General features: G+C 35.9%; 1 protein-coding gene across 22 annotated transcripts in view; it reads left to right on the top strand.

Moving 5' to 3' along the window:
- The window catches only part of CADPS (calcium dependent secretion activator), a 395,853-nt gene that overhangs the window by 294,193 nt on the left and 74,096 nt on the right, over positions 1-27,564 (top strand). For 15 of the 22 annotated variants that reach the window (XM_075183335.1, XM_075183339.1, XM_075183338.1 and 12 more), the window contains 5 exons: positions 196-302; positions 4,998-5,154; positions 12,116-12,257; positions 18,064-18,201; positions 22,278-22,433. In XM_075183335.1, coding sequence (XP_075039436.1) covers positions 196-302; positions 4,998-5,154; positions 12,116-12,257; positions 18,064-18,201; positions 22,278-22,433 — 700 coding nt within the window. The remainder of the gene's footprint in view (positions 1-195; positions 303-4,997; positions 5,155-12,115; positions 12,258-18,063; positions 18,202-22,277; positions 22,434-27,564) is intronic. The other 7 variants (XM_075183352.1, XM_075183348.1, XM_075183354.1 and 4 more) reach the window with 1 other exon arrangement.

The following is a 27,564-nucleotide window of genomic DNA, read 5'->3' as shown; positions in this document are numbered from 1 at the left end:
GAGCACTGTTTATTTAGTTTTACAAAGAATTGTGATTTTTTTTATGGTTTGTTTAATATTAATTATTTAGCTTTTTTTTAAATTTTGCATGACTCATGACAGTTGTCAAATACCCTGGAATTTGACTAACCGCAGAAATGACTATCCATATTTACCCCACGGAGGCAAATTCTAATTCATCTTCTTGTACTCCAGAAAACGTAGGTCGATTAGTAACCCCTGCCAAAAAGCTAGAAGACACAATACGGCTGGCAGAACTAGTCATTGAAGTACTCCAGCAAAATGAAGAACATCACGCAGAGGTGAGAATCTACTTGTTATAGGCACTGTGCCATCATCACTTTCTAGAGCAGTCTCTAGAACACAAAGTCTTCTCAGTACCTTCAGACTGGTGGTTGGTGGATTTTACGTAATCAGAAATCCATTGTGGGGGAAGACAACTTTTTATTGAGCTGAACTAAAGGAGTCATCACATTTTTTTTTGTACTTCAATAAATAATACTACTTGCAAGCTGACATCAAATGAAATTAAATGTATATAGCAATGATATGAAATTAGCAAGAGTTTTCTATACTACAGTTTACCATCTGTCCAACTTTCCAATGACTTCTGCTAGATTTTTTTTTTCTTTTTAAATGATGGCAAAAAAAAAATGCTAAAAAGTCATATATAACATAAACCCATTTTTTCTCTCTTTGATTAAATGTGTTAACCTTAATACATGTTCTAAATGGGTACAGTTTTACATTGCGATCCCAAATGTATATTTTTTTCTATTTTTTTATTTACTTAATAGTTGTATACATCATTATCTCAAATATTTTTTTTTAATTACTTACATCTTTACTACATTTTTAGATGCAAATTTTTTTTTAACACATATATATTTATTTATGCATTTTTGTTACACTTTGATATTTTTAATACATGGAATAGTGTTTATGATATCAGAAAACCAGCCAATACTTTTTCTATCACGATTTATTACCATCAGCTAATGCACAATAAGAAAAGTCCAAAAGACCCAACTAATGCCTGATTTGCATATTTAAATTTCCTCCCTGTTTTTTCACTGTTCTTTCTATCTTGGATGGTCCTGGCAGGGAAAAGAGGTATGTGGTTAAACTCAATAAATTGAGTCACCTGCTCTCATATCTTGTGCATGTCCTTCATGTTTCTGATGGGATTTTATCCTTTTTTTTTATTTGCTTCCTTTGTAGTAGTAATATAAGTAGTGTAGCAGCCAGATCACATAGATTGCCTGTGGAACGTAGTTGCCCTACACAATTGAAGTGTGCAGTAGTGATCCAATCCGTGCATGCAGCAATGGGCGTATTGCACAAGCATTGCAGCTGTTTCCCAGCACAACCCAGTCTTCCTTTAATCTTTCCTAATCCTTCTGTTTTACCCACCTCAGTTTTTAGTCCGGTTACCATAATGCAACAGTGCCGAGCATCGTGTCTGTATTGTTTAAACAAAGCTGCAAACTAGGTTTCAGCTAATGAGGTTTATTATATAAGGTTCACATTGACCAGAAAAACCTTTCTACAAATATTAAAGTCTTCCTACTTGAAATGTTTTTACCCTAAAATGTTTTTTTTTATATATATATAACATTGTGGGATGAAATTTATAACAAAAATTTTAAACCTAAATCTATTTTAACATATATATTGTTTCTAGTACTGGATTTTTTTACTAGGTTAGTCTGTGAATAAAAAATATTGTGATTATTTTCTAAACTCATTGTAGTGTTTTTTTTTGCATTATTACGAAATATGATTAATTTCTAAAATATGAGCATTTATTCTACTTTTAATTTTTTTTATTTCCAGCTCAGATTACACCCTTTCAAACAGCATATTAAATCATTTAAATTAAGTTAAAAATTTAGTTTTTATATTTAAGGGAAATATGATTTTGCTTGCTGTACAATTCTTTTTTTTCGTGTCAATTGAAGTAGATTATTAGCAATTCTATCAGGCTCAAAAATATCTCTAAATTACACAAATTCTCCATAATGCAGTTTCATCTCAATGTCTATTTTAATAATTTACACATTTGTGCAAGCCAGCTGAGTGATTATTAAATATCATTTTCAAATATCACTCAGTGTTCTTGCAATGCCATATTATGACAAATATGCGACATAACTGAAACATAAAAAAAAAAATATTAGGACTAAATTAATCATGTTACCAAACAGAGCTTGTAGTTCCTGAGAATGAAAATGTCATTCTGTTCATTAATGACAATTTTTTTCCCTTTTTTTTTCCCTCAAACGTTAAATAAATTTAGTCTAGAAAGAAAAGTACATTTTTCTAGTATTGTTTTTATTATTTTTGCCAACTGCAACATTGAGTAGATGTAATTTCTCAGGAAAATAATCTTTTGAATGATATTTTGTATACATAAAAACATGTTAGTTCATCATCGTCATTTAAGGAGTCAGTGATATAGTTGCACAAAAGATATATGTGCCTTGCAATTTATTTCACTATTGAGTAATCTGACCGCATAAGCATGTGCAAATGTTATGCAAATGCAAACATCGTTTTGATCAAATGTTTTATTTAATTATCACTGATTCCAGTAATTGGTGTCACAGTAAAATTGTGCTGTGAACAATTTCTTAATAATAATTCATGATTTTAATACAAAATCTCCCTGTGATAACCTTGAATTTGAAAACTGTCAACAGGCATTTTGAGTTAGACTTTCCATCATGGTTAACAGTTAATTAAATTAGTTATTTTGGTAACCTTTGGAAATATATTGAGGGATAAATAAATACAATTAGTTTGTAAAAGTCGAGTAAGAATGTTCTGCGGATTTTCCTCTACTTGCACATGTTTATAACATAGCACAGCGCACTTTTCTGAGATAATGCAGGTTCTGTGAATCCATGCGAACAGTGATGACATTGTGGAGTGTTCGGAGTTCTGGTGTTCCCCCCCGATCTCTAGCTATTCCCACATATTTGTGAAGCAATCTTCCCACATGGCTGCTCCTGCAGTGCACCCACACATAATTGTGCAAGCAGTGCTCCTATGCTCCTACTTGGTTATACCAGCAAAGCTGCTCACATATTATTATACCAACAATGCTCCTCATATAAATACATAATCAGTGCACCCACATAAAACTATATCCACTATGATCTTTATTCATTACACAATTGCACCACCTGTGCACCCACAGATCAGTATACCTGTAATATTACTACATTATATCATACCTGCTCTCTATGTTATGACGATAGATAGATAGATAGATAGATAGATAGATAGATAGATATTGGATGAATGGATGTATGTAGATATTTTGTGGTTGGATATGAGATAGATGGATATATAAATAAAGGTTGACGATAGATAGATAGATAGATAGAGAGATAGAGAGATGGATATTGGCTGAATTGATGGATGTAGATGTTGGATGTTTGGAAATAAAATAGCTGGATATGAGATGGGCGGATAGATAAAGGATGACAATAGATAGATAGATAGATAGATAGATAGATAGATAGATAGATAGATAGATAGATAGATATTTGATAAATGGATGTATGTAGATATTGGATGGTTGGATATGAGATAGATGGATATGAGATAGAAGGATATATAAATAAAGGTTGATGATAAATAGATAGATAGATAGATAGATAGATAGATAGATAGATAGATATTGGATGAATGGATGTATGTAGATATTGGGTGGTTGGATATGAGATAGATGGATATATAAATAAAGGTTGACGATAGATAGATAGATAGATAGATAGAGAGAGAGAGAGAGAAATATTGTATGAATGGATGGATGTAGATATTGGATGGTTGGAAATGATATAGATGGATATGAAATGGATGGATAGATAAAGGATGACGCTAGATAGATAGATAGATAGATAGATAGATAGATATTGGATGGGTGAATGGATAGATGTAGGTGATGGATGGATGGATATGACATAGATGGATAAAAGTTGTTAATGCATTGTATGTCAATATTTTTTATAAGGTAAGTGATCATGGCAAGAATGGGTGTTTATTTTTTCAATGCTTTATTTTGGTACCAATAGAGTAAAAGAGGTATAAAAAATTGATATATATATATATATATATATATATATATATATATATATTGTTTTCTTTCTCATAGTTTCATTTGCTCTAGAAGCATAGTATCAGCCTATGTTTTTAATTTGGCCTTGGTTACATTGTAAAATGCACAAATTCCTATGGCTCAGACCTACTGGTGCTCACAAAATGGGTGTTCAATTAAACTTGCATTCTGGTCCTATCAGAATTTCAAGGATATTTTATCCCACATTACTTTTTGAAAATGTCTGATTCCCAGACAAGAAGTGTCACTCATTCTGCATGCTCTTCTCAGTAACAAAGATAAAACACGCATGCGTCTGAAACACATTCACATCTCTGCTCTGTACGATGTGAATGGCACTTTGCTAAGAAAAAAAATGATTTATACATTTTAGTTTGATTCCCATGAGCATGAAATTGAGTTACTTCACTGAAGTTTGTAATGTATGAAAGGTTCCCAAACCTTTTTCTTTATTTTATACAAAGTCCATGATCTCATTTGCAAAATACATAATGTACTTGATAGTGATTATTGATAATAGCGACTAAACTAAAGTGAAAGGAAAATAACGATTCAGTGAAGAAACTCAAGCTGAACTCCCAAATTTGTATATTACAGAATGAAATAGATAGAACCTTGAACTCTGAGCATGACCTCAGATGACCTGATTGACATTGTAAAAGGAACAGATCTCTTTTGATTGTCTTCTCTAATATTCTTCAGTACCATAGTCTATTTTAAAGACACTGTTCTCTTTACAATGGTGTTTTCTATTACTGATGAAGTTGTTGCATTGTGATAACCCTGTGCAAAAACAACTTGAAGTAGTTTACGTTGCACTGATTTTTTTTTTTGTTTTGTTTTAATTTCCCCACCTTTATCGAATCTAAAGGCCTTTGCTTGGTGGTCAGACTTAATGGTAGAACACGCCGAAACATTCCTCTCATTGTTTGCGGTGGACATGGATGCAGCGTTGGAGGTGCAGCCGCCGGATTCTTGGGACAGCTTTCCATTGTTTCAGCTGATAAACGATTTCCTTCGCAGCGACTGTATGTATCTTCTTATTATTCCATATTTTTTCCACTTGTTGCGACATGGCTTAATGGCTTGGTTTTCATACAGAATTGTAAACAAAAGTACAAAGTGTATTGTGATTAACCATATTGAACATAACGCTATACCTGAATTGGTTAAGGTAATAGGTAAGTCATTTTAAAGTGTACATTGTAACTTGTACTCGGCACCAGTCTAAAATGTTGCTGTAACCAGTATAAGCCTTGATTCCATTTATTATTATTATTGTTATTATCGTTTATTTATATAGCACCACCAAATACGCAGCGCTGTACTGAGAATGTTTGTCACGCACATCAGTCCGTGTTGGGGTAGGGTAAATTGGGTCAGCAGCCAGTTAACTTACCAGTGTGTTTTTGTAGTGTGGGAGGAAACCGGAGCACCCGGAGGAAACCCACACAAACACGGGGAGAACATACAAACTCCACACAGATAAGGCCATGGTTAGGAATTGAACTCATGACCCCAGTGCTGTGAGGCAGAAGTGCTAACCACTGAGCCACCCTCCATCACACTAATAAAGTAATAAAATAATTCCTTCAACAAAAAAAACTTTAAGAATAAAATTATATCATTGTTTATTTACAAAAGAAAAAGCTAGCGCGGTGATAACATTATTACTCATTTTCAGTTTCTGAAAACTCTTTTCACATTCCAGACAGTTACTTTTAGTACCAATAAAAGTAGGTTGTACTACAATTTACAAATATCATATTACAATTGGCTGAGAAGGTATATAGGCGTATCCTGATTCTTATGGGTCTCCTGGATGCAATGGAGAAATTGAAGAAGTCTGTGCAAGTCTTTGTTCAACATCTCTTGATTGAAAACATCTGTTTGGATGTTGAATTAACTCCTTCATTCCTGTTCATATCCCTCTCATCGGCTCACATGCAAGGATCCAATAATATAACATATGACATAATAAAACCACATCAAATATAAATGATATACTAAAATAAGATAAAACAATGTAAATATTTTCATGCTAAAATAAATTGTCTTCATCCAAAATAAAATATCTTTGACAACACCTACTTGGTGATGACCTGAGGTTAACCACCTGACTGTATCTCAGTCTGTCCCATCCCAGGGTAATGCAAGTTAAGGTGGGGAAATGTGCAGGAGGGATAAGCATGAGGTTGGTGTAGTGATGCACAAACACATATCTGTTTTCTCCTTTGGGATTCTCAGGTTCATATTCCCAGGTAGCATCGCAATTTCTTTTGGGCCTCAGCACCTCAGGAACGTCCTAGACCTAGGGAGCATTGGAGCCTTCTTAGGTGACTTTTTCTCTGGCCCTTGGGTTACAGAGGTCCTCCTATCCCAAGGTTTGGGCCTGGTGAATTTTGTCCAGGCTCTACTACAAACTTCTTTTTATCTCTCCCTCTATCTCCACATCATCATTCCAGATCTCCTGCTGATCCACAGATGATCAGCGTATCGGCTGATCATGGCCTCCAAGATGGGTGGGGAACTAGAGTCGGTTGCGGCTTTGACCTATGGCTCCGATTAGGTCTGCACAGGACAGACTGCTATATCCTTCTTTGTAAAATCATCTGCACATGAAAATATGGTCTCCAGGCATAAGGCAACCTTGATTTCCTTGGCAGGCTCCTCTTTGATGGAGATGAAGTCTAATTGTTGTGTGTGTATATTATATTATGGCTATATCAACTGGGATCTTAACATCTTCTGTAGCTACTGATGCCTGTGACATTAGATCCCAAAACATCTAATTACATGGAAATGTTGATTTAATAAAAAATAAAGCCGCCTAGTTATGTATCTCAAATACAGATCTTTAAAACTGTAATTTAATGACTGCTCTTTTCTTTATGTCAACGTACTATGAGGCTACCATACTATGATTGATCTGTATAAAATCAGCATGGACGGTGCCCCAAGAGGCCAAAATGTTCTGGTAAATTCTTGTCCTCATGCAAAAAGCAAAGTATCTAGAAATACATTTGGGTTTTTGTATGGTTTTTTTGCCAAAAATATTTCTATAGCACATAAAGTCCATTTTTGAAAACTAGCTAAAAATCTAACTGCAAAGCAATTAATCAGTCCCTGGCCTTCATCTTCTAGATTGTACTAAATGTCAGTTAAAATCTGATTGGGTTACAGCTACCTTGCTTTGTTTAAGGAGCCCCAATTTTCGCAAAAATCTGCCATATTGATTAGAAAATGTTTTTTTCTATGTAAAGGCTATTTAATATAAATATTTAATTTGGGTACTTATAAGTTTGAAGAGGTTTAAGGATAACTGGAAAATCATTTTATTTTTTATAGTTCCAAAGACACGTTTCAAAACACAGGTACATTTCAAAGCTTTCAATCCCTTTCAAACTGCACAATAAATATAAGGGAATATACAGCAAATTGTCCAATTATGTATGTGCAGTGGCCTCTAACTGCGACCCAAAATTATTGGATTTGAAACACAGGATCCTCCTTTCTCCTAAGCAACTCCATCTGCTAGACTGCTAGGAATGGGTAGTATTTGCTGCGGTAAGAAACCAGCCATCTGCTAATCTAAAGATAATTTGCTGCCTTTTGCCTGCTGTCTTGAAAGTATCAGAAGCCAATTTTCAAAACCATTGCTTTTTTTCCCGAAATATGTCTAATTTAAATGATTTGTTAAATTATGCCCTGCATTACATACTGAAAAATAGAATTGGTTTACTGCAACAAAATACATCTGTGATTTTTTAGGATTTTTTTTTTTCCTCTCCTGATTTACTTAACATTTCACACTTGTATCGTTGATTATGTAAATGGGTTTCCAAAATAAAGTAAAATTGACTTGCAGGGAAACAGGATGTTATTGTCACACAATACAATAAGACGGGAATTCAGTCACACTGAATTCAATAAGGATCATTTACGAGCCGCAAAAATGTGAAAGGGCAGCTCATATATATATTTTTTTTAACTATTATATTTATTTGAAGATCAGCGTATTAAAACATTCGACAAAAGTTATACAAGATATCAAATGCACAAATGCTCAAGTTAAAGTAACTAAATAGACAACGTGCAAAATGGGTAAAAGCGCCGATTCACAAAATTGGAATATGTCATCAATCTAGAATGCTGAAGATAATATTCACTGATCCATTTTCAGATAGAGAAGAAAAAAAGTTAAAAATTATTATGACGACAGCTAGTCATATACTGCATTTTATAAGTGTGCCAAGCTCTATTAATGTCTGTATTGTTGGAGCATGGGGTGGTTTCCAATCAGCGGCTATCTGGCACAAAGCCGCTAAGATTATGGGCCTCATTTAAAGTCGGACGCAATTTGCCTCTAATACGTACATGAAAGTGCAGGAGTGGCAGTGCACCGCAGCTTGGTAGGGTATTACGAGTGGCATGCAACCCCAGTTGCGTCCCACTCATAATACCCTACCAAGCTGCAACCATTTTCCACAGCTACCTAACTACTTGCGCCACCTAATTCCTGCCACACATCTTCTGTCTTTTTTGAAGTGTGTTCTGCCTGCGTCTTGATCCGACTAGGGTAGTTTTTGTGGGTAGACACCCATAGTATCTAAATTATTCATGGCCACACCCACATAACTCCGTGTTCCATCCTTTCCCTCGTACTGATACGCAAGCTGTCACAAGTGTACACTGCTTCTCAAAAGCAGACCAAACTGCATGGAACTATTGCTTACTGCGCGTCAGTGGAAATGTGCAGGATGCACCTGAAACGGACTGCGTCCGACTCTAAATGAGGCCCTATGTGTCTGAAAATCTTATTCTGTCTGTTGGAATCCCAAACGAAAGGAGATAGAACCTGAGGGAGAGGGGGACATTGAGCTATAATAGAAAGGACACAAAGGACTTCATTTAGAGTCGAACGCAAAGTCCGTTTTAGGCGCATCCAACAAAAAAACACTATCATGTATGTGCAGAAAGCACCAAATCCGCCTGCATCTTGGACGCAATTAGCACTTGCGACAGCTTGCAACTCCGAGAGAATGGGAGCAACGCTGAATTGTGAAGGCGTGACCATGTAAATAAATCCTAGTCGCAGTGAGGCGCAGACACAACACATGTCAAAACAGGGCTAAAGCTATGCGGCAGGAATTAGGTGGCGCAAGCAGTTAGCTAGCTTCAGGAACTGCTCGCAGCTCGATAGGGTATTACGAATGGGACGCAACTGGGGTCGTTTGCCACTCCTAATACCCTACCAAGCTGCGGCACACTCCCACTCCTACACTGCTTAAATGGACTTTGCCTCAGACTCTAAATGTGGTCCAAAATGTCTAAGCTTTAACTAGAACATCACTAGTTTGGGGCAATGCCACCATATGTGGAGAACTGAGCCATTCGCTGAGCAGCCTCTGCTGGGTGAGTCAGGGTAAATCTTATTCAATTAAGGTTGGATATCATTAACAATTTTACCAACGACTGAAAATCCCAATCAGCAGCTGATTCATGCTTATGCACTGTACATGTTTTACAAGATTTACCTTCAGATCTGTGCTCTTCATCTGTCATAACCATCGGCTGAAAAGATTGTGACTCTGTAAACTCTATGGAGGTCCGGTCCTGAGTGCATACACAGTGCAGAATTGGAACAACATTGTTCCATCATTGAAAGAGATTTTTAGTCCATTATAAAATCCAATCAAACAATTCAATGTGCTTTGGAACAATAATCGATTATTGTTGGAGCGTACACACTAATGCGATATCGGGCCCAATGGTCGTTTTTTTGTGTGACTGGCCCGATAATCAGGTGAAAAACCTGTAGTGTGTACCCAGCCTTAGTGGTGACTGGGTGCCACCAATACATTCTCTTTTACTTTTATACAAATCACTAGTGGCCGTATATGTTCTTATTTCTTCCAGTCCAAAGTCTCCCCCAGATCCTCCTTCCAAGTTAGTTCAGGTGGGTATTTCATACCTGTGTCTATGATAGTAACTTCCCAATACAGAAGGGATATGAGATCTTTGGTTGATGGAGGGAAGGAGACTCAAGAAAAGTTAATGGTCTGGCACATAAGTGAGAATTAACGGTGGAATGGAAATTCCTCGGCTGTAAGATCTGAAACAAATATTTATTTGGTTTATTGAATTTATATTTTAGTTCATCAAATGAGGGGAAGGAAAAGTCCTTAGTGATATCATTTAGGTATCTAATTCCTCTCTTTTTCCATAATGCAAAGAAGATCAAGTCACAGCCTGGTGGAAATCTAGGATTATCAAAGAGTGGAATAATCGAACTGGGGGCCAGAGCTAATTTAAATGTTTTGTTTGCTCTATCCCAAAGCACTAATGTGTGAGCAATAACTGGATAATGAAGGCTTATTTTGGACGGGTAGATCGAGGGAGTCAGAGGAGAGAGGAGACAGAGGAAGTACCCAAGCTTTCTGCCTTTAAGAAGGGGAGCTAATTTGTTTTGCGCAAATGCACCTATTTGTCTGCTGTGCTCATGCACAGGTTCATTCCCCTATCCTCCTATCTGGAAGTGTCTTTTCGTAGATGGTTTGTTCGGGCCATTCCTTCATTGAGATGAAGTGGGAACCTCTGGCTGCTCTATTGTAGAGATGCCAGAGATGAAGTTGTCCTCATGCTTTGGCTGCCCAACCTTCTTCTTTCCCCACTCCTGATGGTACTCTGTAGGAAATGATTACTGGTAGAGGTGAGATGACATGAATCACCTGCCCTCCTTATATTCAGTGTATTGGGACCACAGTGACTAACTAAGTGAGTGGAGAAGTGTCAAGACGTGGGCAGGAAATATTCTACCTCTCCTACCTTTATGCCCTAACACTTCCAGTAATCCATATACTGACTGCAGAGAAGCTAGTGATTGTGGTTTCAATGGGAAAATTGGCAATACTGTGATCCAGTTGGTCCTTCCAAAGATCTCTCCTGTCCAGTTCTGTTTCTACTTCAATTGTGGGTTGTTTCAAGCTCCTAGTGGTGTCGTCAGCTGCCCTTTCCCAGAAACTTGAATAGTCCTTAGAATCAGAGCAGCGCTGAACTGATGGATAGTTTAATGAGACGCTGTTGAGGCACCACAGGTAAGTTGATCTTTCATTTTGTATTATAGCTTTGTGAGCTTCACCCAAAACTAAATGTTAGTTTTGGTGAAGTTCTTCTTTTACCCACATTGATTCTTATAGCATTCCATTGGTTTGGTTTCACTGATGAAATTACATCTCTGAGCAAAGAAAGATCCGACACTTAACCGCTGCCATCTCTAGGCATAGGCCTGCATTGCCTTGTAAATGCCAGACCCTACTATGGTTGCTTGTACTTTACTGAATCCAATATAAAATATTTTTACTGACATACAAAGCCAATAACCAAACTGCACCAACATATCCTACCTCATACAAGACGTTCCCCTCACCTACCAACCTTACAGCATTCCCTGAAAACTCGCCACGTTAGGCAAGCTTATTAAATTCCTGAACCATCTTTTTAACATCCCTAGGCTATTCTACCCGCCTTCTACCCCACTACACAGTTCACACAAAACTTACATTTATTCTCTTTCTATATTCAAACAACCTACTGACACCCAAACTTACATTGCTGTGTGACTGGATCGTATAGCTCCACCAAAAGCGTTTTCCCATTGCAATCTGGCTGAACCAATATGCAACATATGGTATTTAATCTCATGTGCAATATGTGGCATTTAAACTCCTATTCTTCTGTACATTCTAAGCTTGCTAATAGGGCCCTATTACCTGTTTATATGTTCGTCAATACCCAGTCTTGTTTTATTATTTGTTATTAATTGTTTCCTGTTGTAAAGCAATGCAGAGTATACTGTCAAAATATAAATAAATGATAATAATGATAAAAGTAATTTTCCTGTGGAAGAGCAGTACCCATATTGTGTGTTGTTTTGTTAATAGAATGTGGTTCCCAATTAACAACATTCTGATATGCTTATGATTCTAGATAATTTATGCAATGGAAAATTCCACAAACATCTCCAAGACCTGTTTGCTCCACTTGTTGTCAGATATGTCGACCTCATGGAGTCTTCAATTGCACAATCAATTCACAGGGGCTTTGAGCGTGAATCGTGGGAGCCAGTAAAGTAAGGAACCCTTTGATACAATCGGAGTTTGTAGCAGATGGATGGAAGTTCTTACTCAAATGGAAATAATTATTCTAGATTCTCACCATCCCTAAATTGTCTACAATGGGAAAATGATGCAAAGTCATTTTATTTAAAACATATATATTTATAGCATATTTTTAATGTTTTAAAATGTTAATGCATTACCCTGACTTTAGCACCTTAATAGAACTTTTAATTACTGGTAATAAAACTGTATTCTCGCAGTTTCATCAATGTTAAGAATTTAAAAGTAATATCTCAATTAAAAGTAGAAGGTCCAGGAACATTGATTTTTCTAGGTGATGTTTGGACCTGGATCTCTTTTTTGACTGTTATTACATTATTTCACATTTTATTCTCTAAAGTGTTAAATTACACCCTTTGTCACTGTTAAAGCTTGCATGTTTATGTAATGTAAATCAGTAACATATACATAGGGTACATCTATACTGCTGCATTCTGCCATGGTGTTTGAAGGTATAGATAAATATTTGGGAGTTGGAGCCCCTGGGGGGAAACCCAATGTTCCAATTATATTGATCCTCGAATATATAATTCTCAAAGCTTTGGTGCTGTTTGCTTAGGCAATTTCACCTCATAGGATGGTATTGATGGTAATGAACAGAGAACTATGAATTACTTTATCTCTCTTATCACATTTGGGGTCAGATTTACTAAACCTTCTAAAAAGCAAGAGTGGAGGTGTTGCAAATAGCAACCAATCACATTCTAGCTATCATTTATCTAGTACATTCTAGGAAACAATAGCTACAATCTGATTGGTTGCTACAGGCAACACCTCCACTTTTCCTTTTTGGAAAGTTTAGTAAATCTACCCTTTGGACTCAACACGACTTAATTGCTTTGGAAACAATTAAAGTTTTCCTATTGATTAAAAACAGATGTACCTGAAGTGATGGATTGAGGGGAAGCAGAGCAACAAAAAGAGTGAAATATTTAAAAATTGATTCATAGTTTACGGCTTTACAAGGAGATTATTATAAACTAATTCCTTATTGTAATGGCAAAATTAAAAATTTCAGGTTTAATAATTAGACATCTACCTAACCACCCAAAGTTTCCTAGAATTCTCCAACAAACTTTGTGATCTTCAGCCATGTCTGCATTGTAGATGATAAGAGGTCGGGCATGTTAAGTCGTAGTTAAAGGGGTAAAGAATAATTCCACCCCAAACTTATAATTCAGTTTTGCATGGAATATATGAAGTACAAGCCCGTTCCAAAAGGTTACTTAAGTGGTGTCTGGCGTTCAGGCCGTCTTGCTAGCCGAGTTCCGGTAGCTCACCTCTCACCCACTCGCTTCTGCATGCTCTTGTTGGCAACATGTGGCAAATAATTAACACACTGCGTGTCTGAGAAAAGACCAGGTCGGCAGAAGGAAAGAGAGTCCAGTAATGTTTGCCACGTTCTACTTGCTCCCTCCCACACTGGGGCTGATGCAGAGTTGGTCGCAAACTACACGGAAATTGCTTATAAAAAACTGCACGCAACATCTGCAGCATATGTGCCTGGTTTATGCCAAGTCATCATCATCAGTATGTATTTGCACCTGCCCTCTACACTTATATGCCTCCTAACAAGCGTATATGTATGTTCCTGCAGTTCTGTGTGAGCTGCATTAGCGGAAACATACCCGTACTGTACTCAGCCTGCATTGGCAAGCCTCTACCCTCGCCCGTTATGTCTCTCCAGTCCTAAGGAGGTGCAAGTGCAAGTTTGAATGGGCGGAAATGCTTCCGTGCTCTTTGTGGTCATGGACAGAATGAATACGCGCAGTTTAGACTACTATAACTCACGTAAACTGAATCTTAGACATTGCCAACTGGACCATGAAGAAGTGAGTGGAGCAGAGGTGGGCACAGAGTAAATGTCAGGAAACCCAGCAAACAGCCTGAACTACGGAGCCCAAGTAAGTCATCTTTTGGGACTGATTTGTACTTAGGATATTCCACCCAAAACTGAAAATATAGCACTTTAAATGGGCAATAGAAATATCATTAAAGACATCTTTTTTATTTATTATGTTTAGAAAACATTAACGAGGAAGTAAACAGAAATTAAGTCCAATTGTTATCTTGTTATGTTTTAGACATTTTTGGAGACCATAAAGCATATTTATTTCAGCATGTCTTAAGCCACCAAACAATGAAGAGACATATGGGCCTTATTCATGAGCTTATGTGTATCTTAATGACAAGTGCGCTTTTTTATTCTGACAAAAGAACCGCACTCTTGAAAAAATTGGTAACAGAGGAAATCTTTGTGTGTTTTGGCTCGTGTTCTGTTTAACTGATGAGGCTTGAGGACTTACTTGGCCAAAAACGACATTTATTTGTCCTATTTTATAGCTTAAGGCAGAATAGACAAGTTCAGGAAAAGACCGTTGTTTGACTACCAAGTATAGAACAAAAGTTCATTTGTAAGAAATTGATAGCAATGAAACTTTCAGGAACCTGTCAGAACAGGAGATATTTGACATAGTCTTTGTTCCACGGTAGAAGTTTTTCTTTTTTTTCGCCTTTGGATTTCCTGTTTGAGAGGCTACCGAAGGGGATAAATTTCCCATGAATGCATAAGAAGAAACATGAGATCTATATCAATCTAGTGTTTGACTGGGACTGGCTAAATATACAGTTGACCAATGACCACAAGCTTGTCAGTGTGCGCTATAACCAGCTGACCAAATTGAACTCCATTTGATCCAATCATTTATCCTGAACACCGAACAGCAAGATTTGGACAGGTTTTCTCCAATTTGACCACACACATGTAGTGAATTTGAACACATATCCGGTTGTTTGTCCTTTAGGCCAAATTGGCTGGATCTAACAAGTAGTAACGGCAGCTGACTGATTAATCACACAGTAGCCGATTAATTAACAGTGACATCAATGGAAAGTAATTTGTGTGTCAAATGGTTACCAATGGTATAGTGGGGTATTCATTTAAACCTGGTTAGGAGAATATAAGAGTTACATTGTTGCACAGATTCAAATTCAAATTAAAGACTGGATTCGCCAATGGCTGAACCAGGAGACGTCCATTCATGGATTTAAAGCGTTAGTGGGACCAGGCAAAAGTCACATTAGTGTGCAGATTCATCACAAAAATAAAGTGAACATAGTAGTACTATCAAGGGTGCAAGAAAAGGAAAAAGCCTTGTTATGTTTAGTCTTTATGGTTTAGTATTTAGGCTATTAGATATAGGGTCAACACTGGGCGTAGTATCAGTATCAGATTAACCACTTGGACTAATATCAGGACTATGCAAGAATAAGTGATACGACCAGTGGTTGAAGTGGACTGTTATACGGTGGCATGCCATACCGCCACTTCTCCTAATGCTTTGATTTTAAAATGATCAAATCCCATTCACTTACATTATCCATACCGCCACTTCTAAATTTCCACTTTGACCACTGTTTTAGCCTAAAACTTTTAGGTCACCCATGGTGTGGGTCCAGGTAAATTGCTATTTTATTCCTTTAATAATCAATTTTGCACAAGTTTACTTTGATCTCAATATCACCAATATAAAGCAACACTTTTCTTTAGAATCATATTTCCTTACAAATTGACATGAAATCAAGCTTTCGCACAATGTCTTTATTATTTAATCACTTCTTAAATGTTTCAAAATAGTACTAACCACTGTGTTATTTGTTATCACCATTTTTAAAGGAAGTGTATATGAAATAACGTTGCTCCTTTACATGATAATCCGGTACCACAAATTCATATGCAAAAAATATCCATGACCGAACAGACGGTTTGCAGTCAGATGTACCTTATGAACTGTTACATTTAATGTTTTCATTCTAAGAAAAGTTTTAATAACGGAATCTCCTACCATAAGACACTTCAGGAGCCCTCTAACCCTAGGAGACAAGTGGTCAGAAGTCTTAAAGGCTGATTGCATGAAACTTAAAGGCTCACCTTTCCAACACACTGAGAAGATGCATATTTTTTTGGGCTTAATCAATAGTCTTCCTGCCTCAGGGAGACAGCTAGTTCCTAGTGAATGTATAGACAGCATTCTTATGAAAATCGATTCCACCCATAAAGTGCCTGTATTCATTGTGTGGTTGCATCTTAAACAATGTATATTTTAATTAATGGTTTAAATAATATATGATACATGCATCTTTTGCTTTGTAAAGCTGAGGAATGTTATATTTACATATTAGTGCATATTAGCAAATGCTTGTTTTTGGAAAAAAGAATGTTTTCCCTTGCATCTTTATGATGAGAGTCTAAGTGACAATTATCTTAATACATAGTCCTATCTGAAAACCAAATGTGTATGTCTATATACCTTAAAAGTCTAAGGGGTGAATTCAGTTTCCCACGTGCGCATCATTACCATTGGTACGGCTATTTTAATGCGGATGTCTGTTCGTTGGCTCAGGGAGCTGTGAGCAAAAATAAGCGTTGAAATTACCGTACTAGCGGTAATAATGTGCATTAATTATCATAGTAACGGTATTGATGCACACCCCGCATTGTTCTAAAGAACAATGCAGGGAATTTAATTCCCCCTCTAATGAGGAATTATACACTCCATAGGAAAGAGCCATATAGCAATGGTGCTGTTAGCTGACACAAACCTCCTCCCAATTATGAGTCTTTGTGACCCTGCCCTTTCTCCACCAACTACCCATCTTCACTTTCCTATCCAGTACCTCTTTGCTTGAAGCCCGTCACTGCTTTTTTCACTTAGTGATTGCATGAGGAAGCTCTTAGTGCCACACTGACCAATCACTGTGCACTTCCTCACTCTCTTTATGACAATAGAAGCACAGGCACTGGGAGAGGAAGCATCTTCCTTCTACTGTAACTACTGGTAGTGGGAGGAAGGGATAGCATGCCAGGAGACAAGGTGTGACCCTCGTCTTTGTTGCTCCTAAATTTATGCAGCCTAAGACCTGGTTCTAACCTACCATATGATAGGAATGTTCTCGGTTCCACTTACTTTTTGTTTGACTCGCATATAAAAATGTATGGTGAAAACTTGTTGCCATTGTATTTTCACTGTCAAGGAATGCATTGGACAGTCCAGACACTTAGCACAAAATGCTGATCTGCAATCTTTTATAGGAGCGGCTATGGAATTCCATAGTTTTCATTTGTGTTAATGCTTTACTTATGTGTAAAGAGCATAACAAAAGCATTAATGAAGTTAGAATCCCACTTCCATGGGAAATGCTATTTAAGGATTATTGTTTCACCGATGTTATGGCAAATACCGGTAATAACTTCTGAAATGTGATGTTCTATGAAAATATTCCCTTACATTGTAGAATTCTCAGCGGTTGTTCTACATTTTTATTGTTCGTTACATTTTTTTTTATTTTTTAGCTAATCAATGATTTCTTTAACATCACCAGTACCAGACACACAGACATAGTTTGATGCCATTTATTACACCTGGCTAGAAGTTCGCAGCTTGTTTTCGTGACGCTTACAAAACTTTGTTATCGTGCCATTTTTGTGTCTTTTTAATTTCGTAAATGTGTATTGTACGTGTTTTGTTAAGTAACTGCCATCTTTTAATTCCATAAAGCAGACAAAATATACCATCCTCGCTTCTTTCTCAACTGATTGCTCCTGGGTTTTTTTTTACATTTTTTTTTATTTTTTTTTGTTCTTTTTTTTTTTTTGTTTGTTTTTTTTGTGGTTTCTTTCTGAGTGTTTATGTGCTTCTGCTACATCCGCATTGTCATGTTATGGTATCTTTTTCTTTCTGTCTGTTTCTTCCACAGGAGTTTAACAAGTAATCTGCCCAATGTGAATCTTCCAAATGTGAATCTCCCTAAAGTACCTGTAGCCCTACCAGTTAACCTCCCACAAATGCCTAGCTTTTCTGCACCGTCATGGATGGCTGCAATATATGATTCTGAGTGTGTATTCACTTCACATTAGACCTCATTTATATGTGCAGCAGTCTTGGCATGAATGTGGACTAATTATTTCTAATAGATATTTTAGCTCATTATTGGAAGGTCCCATTTTTCTAGTTTTCTGCAAATTTTTTCAACTCAAAACTTTATTAAATTAAACGCACTAGTGAACAATGGCTTAGTATTAAACATGCAAAACTTTATTGCATACACATACACACACACACACACACACACACTGAAATACAACACATAAATCACATTTTTGAAAATAACATGATTTTACATTAAATACATATTTAATTGTTTATTTGATTGACAGACAGTGGAAAAATAAGTTTAAAATTAATGTCTACACACAAATAATTGATGCACGACCATGCCACATTACCACCCCATAGTAGTATACATCAAATAACTAGTGAGCATATAATATACAATATTTCTCACTACTCCTAAAGATATCCTGAAAATAAACAGTACATTATATATTATAGTATAATGAGATACATTTGGGTGCAGTGCAGGATTGAAGAGAACGACATCTGTGTTAAGTAATGCAAATAAAACACGATTTAAACTGTGTATTTATTATTTTCCACCCTCTTCTTGACACCCAGATATAAAAAGAGTGTCACTGTGTGCTGAAATGATCACATACACCGAGACATTTTAGGCACTGAACGTAGATAACTGGTAAACATAAATTTGGCTGGCTTGGAATAGGCATAATTTACACACCATAGTGATATCATTAAAAGGAATTTTAAAAAAATAGAGTTTTCAATAGTTGCTCATCAAATTCAAACAAATCTCACAACCTTAAAAGCATGTTCATATAAGAAGGATTTTCATAAAAATATTTAAAGACTATTTAGTCTTCAGGTCCTTAGATTAGGATCCATTCATGAATTTTTTTTGTCTTCACGAGAATAAAGAACAAAATTGTTTTTTCTCTGTAAAATAGCGAAGAAACTAAAAAATGCAAATTTATTATTTGACATAAACATTTTCTATTTTCTCTTAAATAGTCATAGTTTTAATTGATTACAGAATTCTGCGGGTACTGTATACTATGATAACCTTCCCATATCTATCAACTGAAATGTAAAAATTTCCATTGATGCATATGGAAGATTTTGACATAAACTGCCCCAATTTGCTAAAATATTTTATAGACTTCCTACTTTATTGCATAGTAATGCACTGAAGCATGGTCAATTTTGAGCAGTGTCTCCTAAAATTGAAAATTTGAAATTAAATTATTTTAACATATGTAAATGTGTAAATGACTTTATTAAAATTTAAATATGCTATTAATGTAATGTGAACTATACTATCTGTCTGCATCCATTTATGTACTACATAATTGCCATAAGTTAAATTCTAATGTTAAAAACAATGGATCCAATAGCAAAATAAATACAAGGTAAGGGATAGCACAAACTGCTAGCTAACACAAGCTATGCACATTTACCTAGTGTGTACCACTGGTGGAACTATTCCCCTGGTGGGTTTCATTGACAATATATAAAACATCTGAACGTAACGTAAGGATTAGGCGCTTTGCTGCCCCTAGTTCTGCAGAAAAGAAGAATTCTTGTTTCAAAATTATTGAAATTGGATAAACTGGTGGAGTGGACACATTTGTGTACAACATCCTTGCTTTGCGGTAGGCTACACAGCCATTGACTTCAGTGTAGTGCGCTTTGTTGATTATCTCCGATATGCTTACTGCTCACCAGTCTTAGTCTGTAATTCTGCACATAACCACTCAGTCACTTAAACATTACTGTAACAACAATTAATTTTAAAATAATGAATTAGTACACTGTTTTTACATGAACAATGTGAGATCTGCCACCTGTCATGGTAGAAAAGGGGACTTTGAAATGAAAAAAAAAAAACAAAACTGGTTGCTGGTTGATAAACAAAAGCTGTTACCAAAATTAATTTGGCTAGGTACAGCTTCAGAAGATTTACATACATGTGTTTGTTTTTTATTAAGTATGCGTATGTCAAGAATTGAAGAGAAAAAAAAAAGTGACTAAAAATGAACCACTTAAGCCTTTCGCTAATGAGCCTACAAGTCGTCCATTCTCAATAACAAAACACAACTAATTTATTTTAGCACAACGGTCAAACTCTGTCATTTACACAGACACATAAAATAATTGTAAAAGAATAAATCAACACACTAAAGCATTCTGGAAATATAAACTAGGCATTATAATAATAATAGTAATAATAATAATAACAATTATATTAATAATAATAATAGAATATGTATACAGTATATAATTTAGCAATCATTTGCATTTTTAATACATGTCTGATTCAGTAAATAAAATTAATTAGTAGACAGTGATGGATAAGCATTTTTTTTTTCATGAAAAAAAAATTAATCTCTCTGCAGAAAATCTATTTTATTATTACCTATATTCTCTAAAGAAATAAATGTCATATTCATGCTATGATTACTGTATTGGAGATAGGTAGATTAGGCAGCGGTAACAGGCTTCTACCCTCTGTGCATGATCCATGACACTGTTTCTTGGAAAAGATATGAATCAGTAACTGAGCGCATGATGGCTTCATTCAGTCAATGAAATCCAAATTAGTCGTGGGAAACATTTCAATTGTGACATTACGAAAACATTAAAGAGCATTTGAAAAGAAGGACAGGGAAAAAAAAAAGAGAGAACGACAAGACATTTGAAATAACTCTGAAGGCAGATGGGTGTCAAAATGTTGTAGCAATAGACACCAATTATTACATTTGTGTGTACTCTGTGACTTAAAACATAAACCGTTATCGTTCCAAAACTCAATTTAGATTTCAAAAATATACATTTTATTTCCAAGCCTCCGTTTGGAAGCGAACTGTTCACAGGAGGTGACTGTAGCTTTGCAGACACCTACATAGCAAAATATTTACCATCATTGAGCCAAGGTACCTGGTTGAATATCTTTTCATGCGCCTGTTTTCCTCAAATACCTTCACAAAGAAAGTTCTATTCTTTCCATTGATCAGATATGCCTCTGATTAGCAATACGACTTGTTCTTAAACCATAACTTTTGTCAAAACAGGACCTCAAGAACCTTTGGCATGTTGGGAATATGATTGTATTAATTTTCCACCCTGCAATAGCTACGTGTGCACTAGCTATGTATTGCTCTACAGCATTAAGTCAATGCAGCTGGCATCTGTCACAATAGAAACGCCTACTTTAATCTGTTTCTATAGAAGATGTCAGTACAAGTGGTACTGCATGGTGTGTATATCATCTGATAAATTGCTGTGTTAGCAATAGTGGTATGCGAGGAGGGAATTCAGTAGAAGAGCATAATTGCCGTGAAAAGAAAAATAAAGAAGATTGTTAGACAGAAGTTTATGAATCAGACAATTTTTGCACATCCCAAAAACATTGTCATAAAAAAACATGTTTATATAAATATTCTGTAGGCATAGGAGGCGACTGCATAGCATAGCGATATCTGTAATCGTATTTATTCAGAAAATGATACAAAATATCAAAATCATCTAGTCAAATTAGTTGGTGGAATTCCAAAAATTCAACCCAGAAGTTTATTTTTTAACCTTGAAAGTTGAGTTATTCACACATAAAATGATGTCCTCGCTCACCACTAGTTAGCACATCCCTTTACCTAGTTTCAATCCTTTTTTAACAGTATTCTTATAGAAATGCATGGACCCCTGATTGTTAACAACTACACGCTGGTGGTCAACAATCACGGCTTGTATACCCCAGTTTGTATCCTTAATTTCAATAACTACATAACATTGATGTAATTATTAATTAAGGACAAGATTTGCCATACAAACTATCCAGTTTTGTCTAATTTTATTTGTTGTGTTCTGCTCCAAAGGAAAGTTAGAATAGGAAAAGTAAAAAAATAAAATAAATGAAAGTTCAGCCCTGATGCTGGAGATCAAAGTTATTTTAAACATGGAGGTGGTGCTTACCTTGCTAAAGTTAAAACAAAATGTTCTCCACATCGGGCTATTTGTTGTTCATCCAACTAAACAAATCTTCTCGTGTTGTCCTACCAGTAATGGATCAGCCACCTCAGAAGATTTATTCTGGAAACTCGACGCCCTACAGACCTTTATTAGAGATCTCCATTGGCCGGAGGAAGAATTTGGAAAGCACCTCGAACAGCGCCTTAAGCTAATGGCGAGTGATATGATAGAGTCTTGTGTCAAAAGGTAAGACTTATTACTAATAAAATTATTAAATCATTAAATAAAATAAATGAGCATTTTAACCGTTGACATTCTCTAACAATGATACAATTTAGATGTTTCCAAAAGTCATTTTTATTTTACCTAAAATTGTTGTTTTAAATTAAACTGAATTTTTCATTTAGGGTTAACGGTAAAATGCACCTGTCGCCTGTCCACAGTGGAGGCAATTATTTTGTTGGCTTATACTGTCCATTCACTAGAAACAAGTGCCTACGTGATTTCACTGGTAGAGATAAACAAAATTGTTTCCAAATGCTTCTTGAGGCGGTTCACCAAATCGGTTCTAAAGTTTGAAAGTTGGCAATAAATTCTTGAACTTTACACTAAAATTAAGGCAAAAATTGAGCAATGCAAACAGTTTTGGCCATGGTCGAACTGGTTCAAGATTAATGGCTACACTGTATAGTGCTTATAATTGTTTTCTTATTAACAGGAAAAGGAAAACTTTGCACTTAGAAACTGAACAGTTCAAATATAAAAAAGATAAAGACATTACAAAATGTAGCCTTATAAGATCGAACAGGAAACATTTTAAAGTTTATTTTAATGTCTTTAAGAACTGCAACCACAAACTTGAAACCGTTCCAGTTTCGGCATTTGAGGCATGACAGCTACAATAGTTGACCTACATCGAAGCAGTTGGTTTTACCGACAACACATTTGAGGCCAAATTCGGTCAAATAGCAAACTGGTTCAAATTGTTCAAGCGTCTCTAGCCAATAGTTCCTAGTAAATTGGAAAGTTGAATTCTCTTGATCTTATTCGCCTAGAAAATAGCTACATCCACTGTGAGTGTGGGAGAGGTGCGCTTTGACAAGCTCTGAACCAGCCAGATTTGTCAATCAGGCAGCTAACCGTATGTGAGAAAAGTATTTGATCTTTTCTCCAATATCTCTGGCAAATACAAAGCAGACAATAATATACCCACAATGCAACAGGTGGTCAGTAATTTTATAACCCATAGGATATAGCTAACCAACAGAGGAAGATGGTTACTGGATATTTTGGAATTGTGGCTTTTCCATAGTGGTTAGTTCATCTAACAGATAGATTAAGTCTTCCATTAAATGGTATCGGCTAGTAGAGTCTGACTTATCTGCTAAAACAGGTATTAACAGAGGAATAAACGCCCAAAACCTTGTGCCCCTGTCACATCGCTCCTATTATGCATGGCTTCAGTGAGGTGCTATGCTGTGGTACCATGGTAACCCCTCAGAATGGGGGTCTTATCTTTGTGTGTACTTGTGCACCATAGGCTGACCAGCTTGGATAGCTCACTCCACTTCCAGTCTTTAGCTGGGTGGGGTACGAAGGGACGTAGGTGGTGTCAACGACATGCAGGACGACGACCACAAAAAAACGAAAGTGACTTGGGCGACTGATAATAAAAGATGACTGACCTTAAGAATGACAGAAGAAGTCCCCGACAGTCTCCAAACAAATCCCGATCACCAGTAAGAACGGCATCTTGTTTTGATGTCATAATCAATTGCGACCTGTATATCACTATTTTTAAAGCGGCAATGGCGCTTGTCATCTGACCTAACTCTTACACTTTGGCGTAACTGTAAGAGTTACCGTTAAAGTGACTCCCACCGGCTGAATTTGTGTCCAAACCACAGACATAAAATACTTTTAAAAAGAGGCACGAATCTTACAATATGTGAGGCTCAGCAGAGTATATTAAATCCATCTGAACGATTAAAGTGTGTATGCTTTAAGAGTAATATGATGCTGTTGAGACACCAATCTTAATCATCGACTTGATGATGATGACTGACGTTTTAATGTAGAATTTAGAATAAATGAATAAATAAATATTTCCTTTTTAATAACGGTGTGCCTCCCTCCTCCAAAAGTGATCTAAGCACCAGTGCTTTGGCTCCTCTCAACACCCGTGCCAGGTTGGCGTTGGAGTAATAAATTGTCAAGAGTCCCAGCAAGTTCTGGCAGCCATAAACTTTCTTTTGCCAATTTCTTACACACCTAAATTCATGGTGGGTGTTCAATTCTGTCTTCCAGTTTTTAATCCAATGGGAGACGACACGTTCTGCTCCGCTAGAAGTCATGTCACTAATGACAAGCTTCCTGGCATGTCACTAACTAACCAATCAAGAGTGGCTTCACTAGGATTGGTCTGAGCATGAGAAAGCTGCTCTGATTGGTTAGAAGAGGCTAATCCTCACCTGGGGTATAGCTGCCATGGACTACATTAATACAAAGTATGGGCTGTGGGACTTTTTTTATCCGTCTGTATGTCTGAATCCAGCAATCTATGAGCAAGCAGGAAATCCTTCTTACTGAGAGATTTGAGGTGTACAATTCACATAAACTACAAAGTTGTCCTTCTGATGCTCAATACTTAAAACAAATGTGATTGTTTTCAATGTTGGACATGCCAATGAAAGACGCTTGCATTGCACTGTATCTTAGTTAACATTTGGACCCCATCCTTTAGCATCAAAATAGTCTAGCAGGTTTGTTTAGCAACTACTTAGTCAGGTAAAGTCATCTTATGTCAAGTGTACACAGTTGTGTATAGTCATTTTACTTATTTCCATATATAGCAGGACAGTCTTAAGATATATTAAACAAATCAATACATGATGATAGCATTAAATTTTAGCCCGGGGGCAGGAATCGGCTCAGCAGCCTATTAGGAATTTTTTAAAGGAAAAAAATGCAAGTGACCCAGCCCAAGGTAGCACACTATGGGGGGAGGGGGGGAGATGCTTTCCTGCCCAGCCAGCCCCTGTTTATAGGTCATGACAAGATGTATCAAAACAGCAGAGTAATTCAACAACCCAGCAGAAGGCCAGTTGTCACCTTTACCCAACATGTTACATTTACTTTCTCCATGCTATACTCTCCATAACTCTTTGGCAAAAAATAAACTTGGTATAATGTCTTGAGTAAGACGACTACTAAACCTTCAAATTGTTTTGCGCACCTAGGATGTACAAATGGCACTGGTTTCAAAATATCGGTGTTAGCTTTGAGATTGGATTAAAAATAAGGCAATAATACTATCCAAAAACGTTTTTACAAGTATGTCTTTAGTATGCCCAGTGTTTCCCCATTGTAGTTAATTTAAAATAAAAATTGCCGCTAGAATATCATACAGGATGCCAATATCTGTTCACCATCCTGTGCATCGCTGCAAAAGCTGAAATTATGGGGGGAATTTAATTAGCATTTATACGGTTAAAATATACACTCATTTTCGCTCGCACCTCTATGGGACGCAAGCAACAATGACGTAACTTTAAACATTGGCAAAACTTTGTTGCAATACACTGACTGTTTTTTTCATGTAGTACACAAATACTTGATAGCTTTATTTTTACACTGAAATGTAAAGTTAATCTAGGACATTCCCTGCACCAACTATAAATCTGTCCCGATGTTTTAAATTTACCTCCTTCTCCATTGCAACATGGTTTTGCCAAGGTGAAAAGTTACAATTTTTTTTCCTTTACTTTCCTTAATGAGTCAGGCCCAGCATCTTTCAGTCATATAGGGTGATAATGAGAGGACCCCAAATCATAGTTAAAAGTTGGCTCATATGTACCTCACCATTTGTAATACTCAATAACATCAACAACAGCATTCACAAATGTATTAAGTATGTAAAACTTCAGCAATCTATGAAAAATGCAGATATTTTAATTTACGCAGAATAATTTGTCCTGTGCACTTCAAACTTTTGATATTGACGCTTCTTCAAAGATCCTAAAATGAGCCTCTGTAAATTCAATGAAAATGTTACAAAGTTCGCATTACACACATATTTTTCTATTCCACAACACGAACAGCCATTTAACTGTTTTACTTATTAGTCAATAATACCTAACCCTGCCTGACCTCTGTACATTCACAATGATTTCATTAACATAACACGTCTTGCACAAATATTCACAGTGAAAAACAACATGTTAATTTTATTTGTAATGTAGTACAAAGAACAAGAATAAATCTCACATTCAATAAACATGCAAGTGGCACAACGTCTCAAATGTAATAAAAAGGCTAGCAGTAAACTGCTACTTTCACCCTTGTGGGTTCTCATTGCTAAAGTTTCTGATCCTCTTTATTTGGCCTCTTAAGATAAATGGATATTTATATTTTTATCAGCCCCCCTACAGCATTACGTTTTATTTACAGATAAAATTTAGTAATTAGTGTCCCCATGTTTCGAATGGCCCAAAGCAGGAATATTTAATCTGTCACTTATCACTAAATGGCTGAAGATGTGGCATGGTCTCTATAATACCTAATGGGCATTTTACCATGCAGAAAAAGCACACCATGAGAATTTTTTAAATATATATATATATATATATATATATATATATATATATATATATATATAGTTGTATGGTTTATTTTTTTATTACAATTATTTAGCTGGATAGACGATAATAAAAGAGGACTACCGGACTACACTTGTTATTGTAGCGCTTCTTAAGATGCAATTATCTAATTTATTTTTAAATATGTAAAACTATGCAGACACTACAGGCTTTTTTTTTTATCCCGCTGTCACAAATTTCCATTTGTTTCTTGAGGCATATTATGAATCTGATTTGTTAAGAATATCTGAAAACCTACATGATCATTATTGGCATCTAAGATGAAGACGGCAATCTAACCGCTCGGAACCTAATTGAATTTAATCGTGTTGGGCAGTTATCCGGCAGCGGAGACTTAAACTGTAATTGTTTTTTTGGGTTTTTTTTGGGAGAAATAAATGAAAAAGTAAAACCAGCACTAAATTCACAGGGCAAATCAGCAGCAGTACTAACTGCTTTATATCATTTTATTTTTTTTACATTTTTAATGAGCATTGTTATTTTTATGGGAGGAGTTTTTTTTTTAACTAGTTGGCTTATTTAGAAAATTGAGTGCTGGGGTCTACAGCATTTATAATATATGTATGCAGTACAACTACACTATACATTAATACCTTTAATATTGTAATAGAACACTTTAAATATTAGTAGTAGTAGTAATAATAATAAAATTAATGATATAAGAATAAAAAATAATAATAATTTTGCAGAGAAACATAAATATTGCACATGCCACTGAT

The sequence above is a fragment of the Mixophyes fleayi genome, chromosome 8 (genome assembly GCF_038048845.1).
Source record: "Mixophyes fleayi isolate aMixFle1 chromosome 8, aMixFle1.hap1, whole genome shotgun sequence".
NCBI lineage: Eukaryota > Metazoa > Chordata > Amphibia > Anura > Limnodynastidae > Mixophyes > Mixophyes fleayi.
The sequence above is the reverse complement of the archived record's forward strand: the minus strand, read 5'-3'. Positions and strand labels throughout refer to the sequence as shown.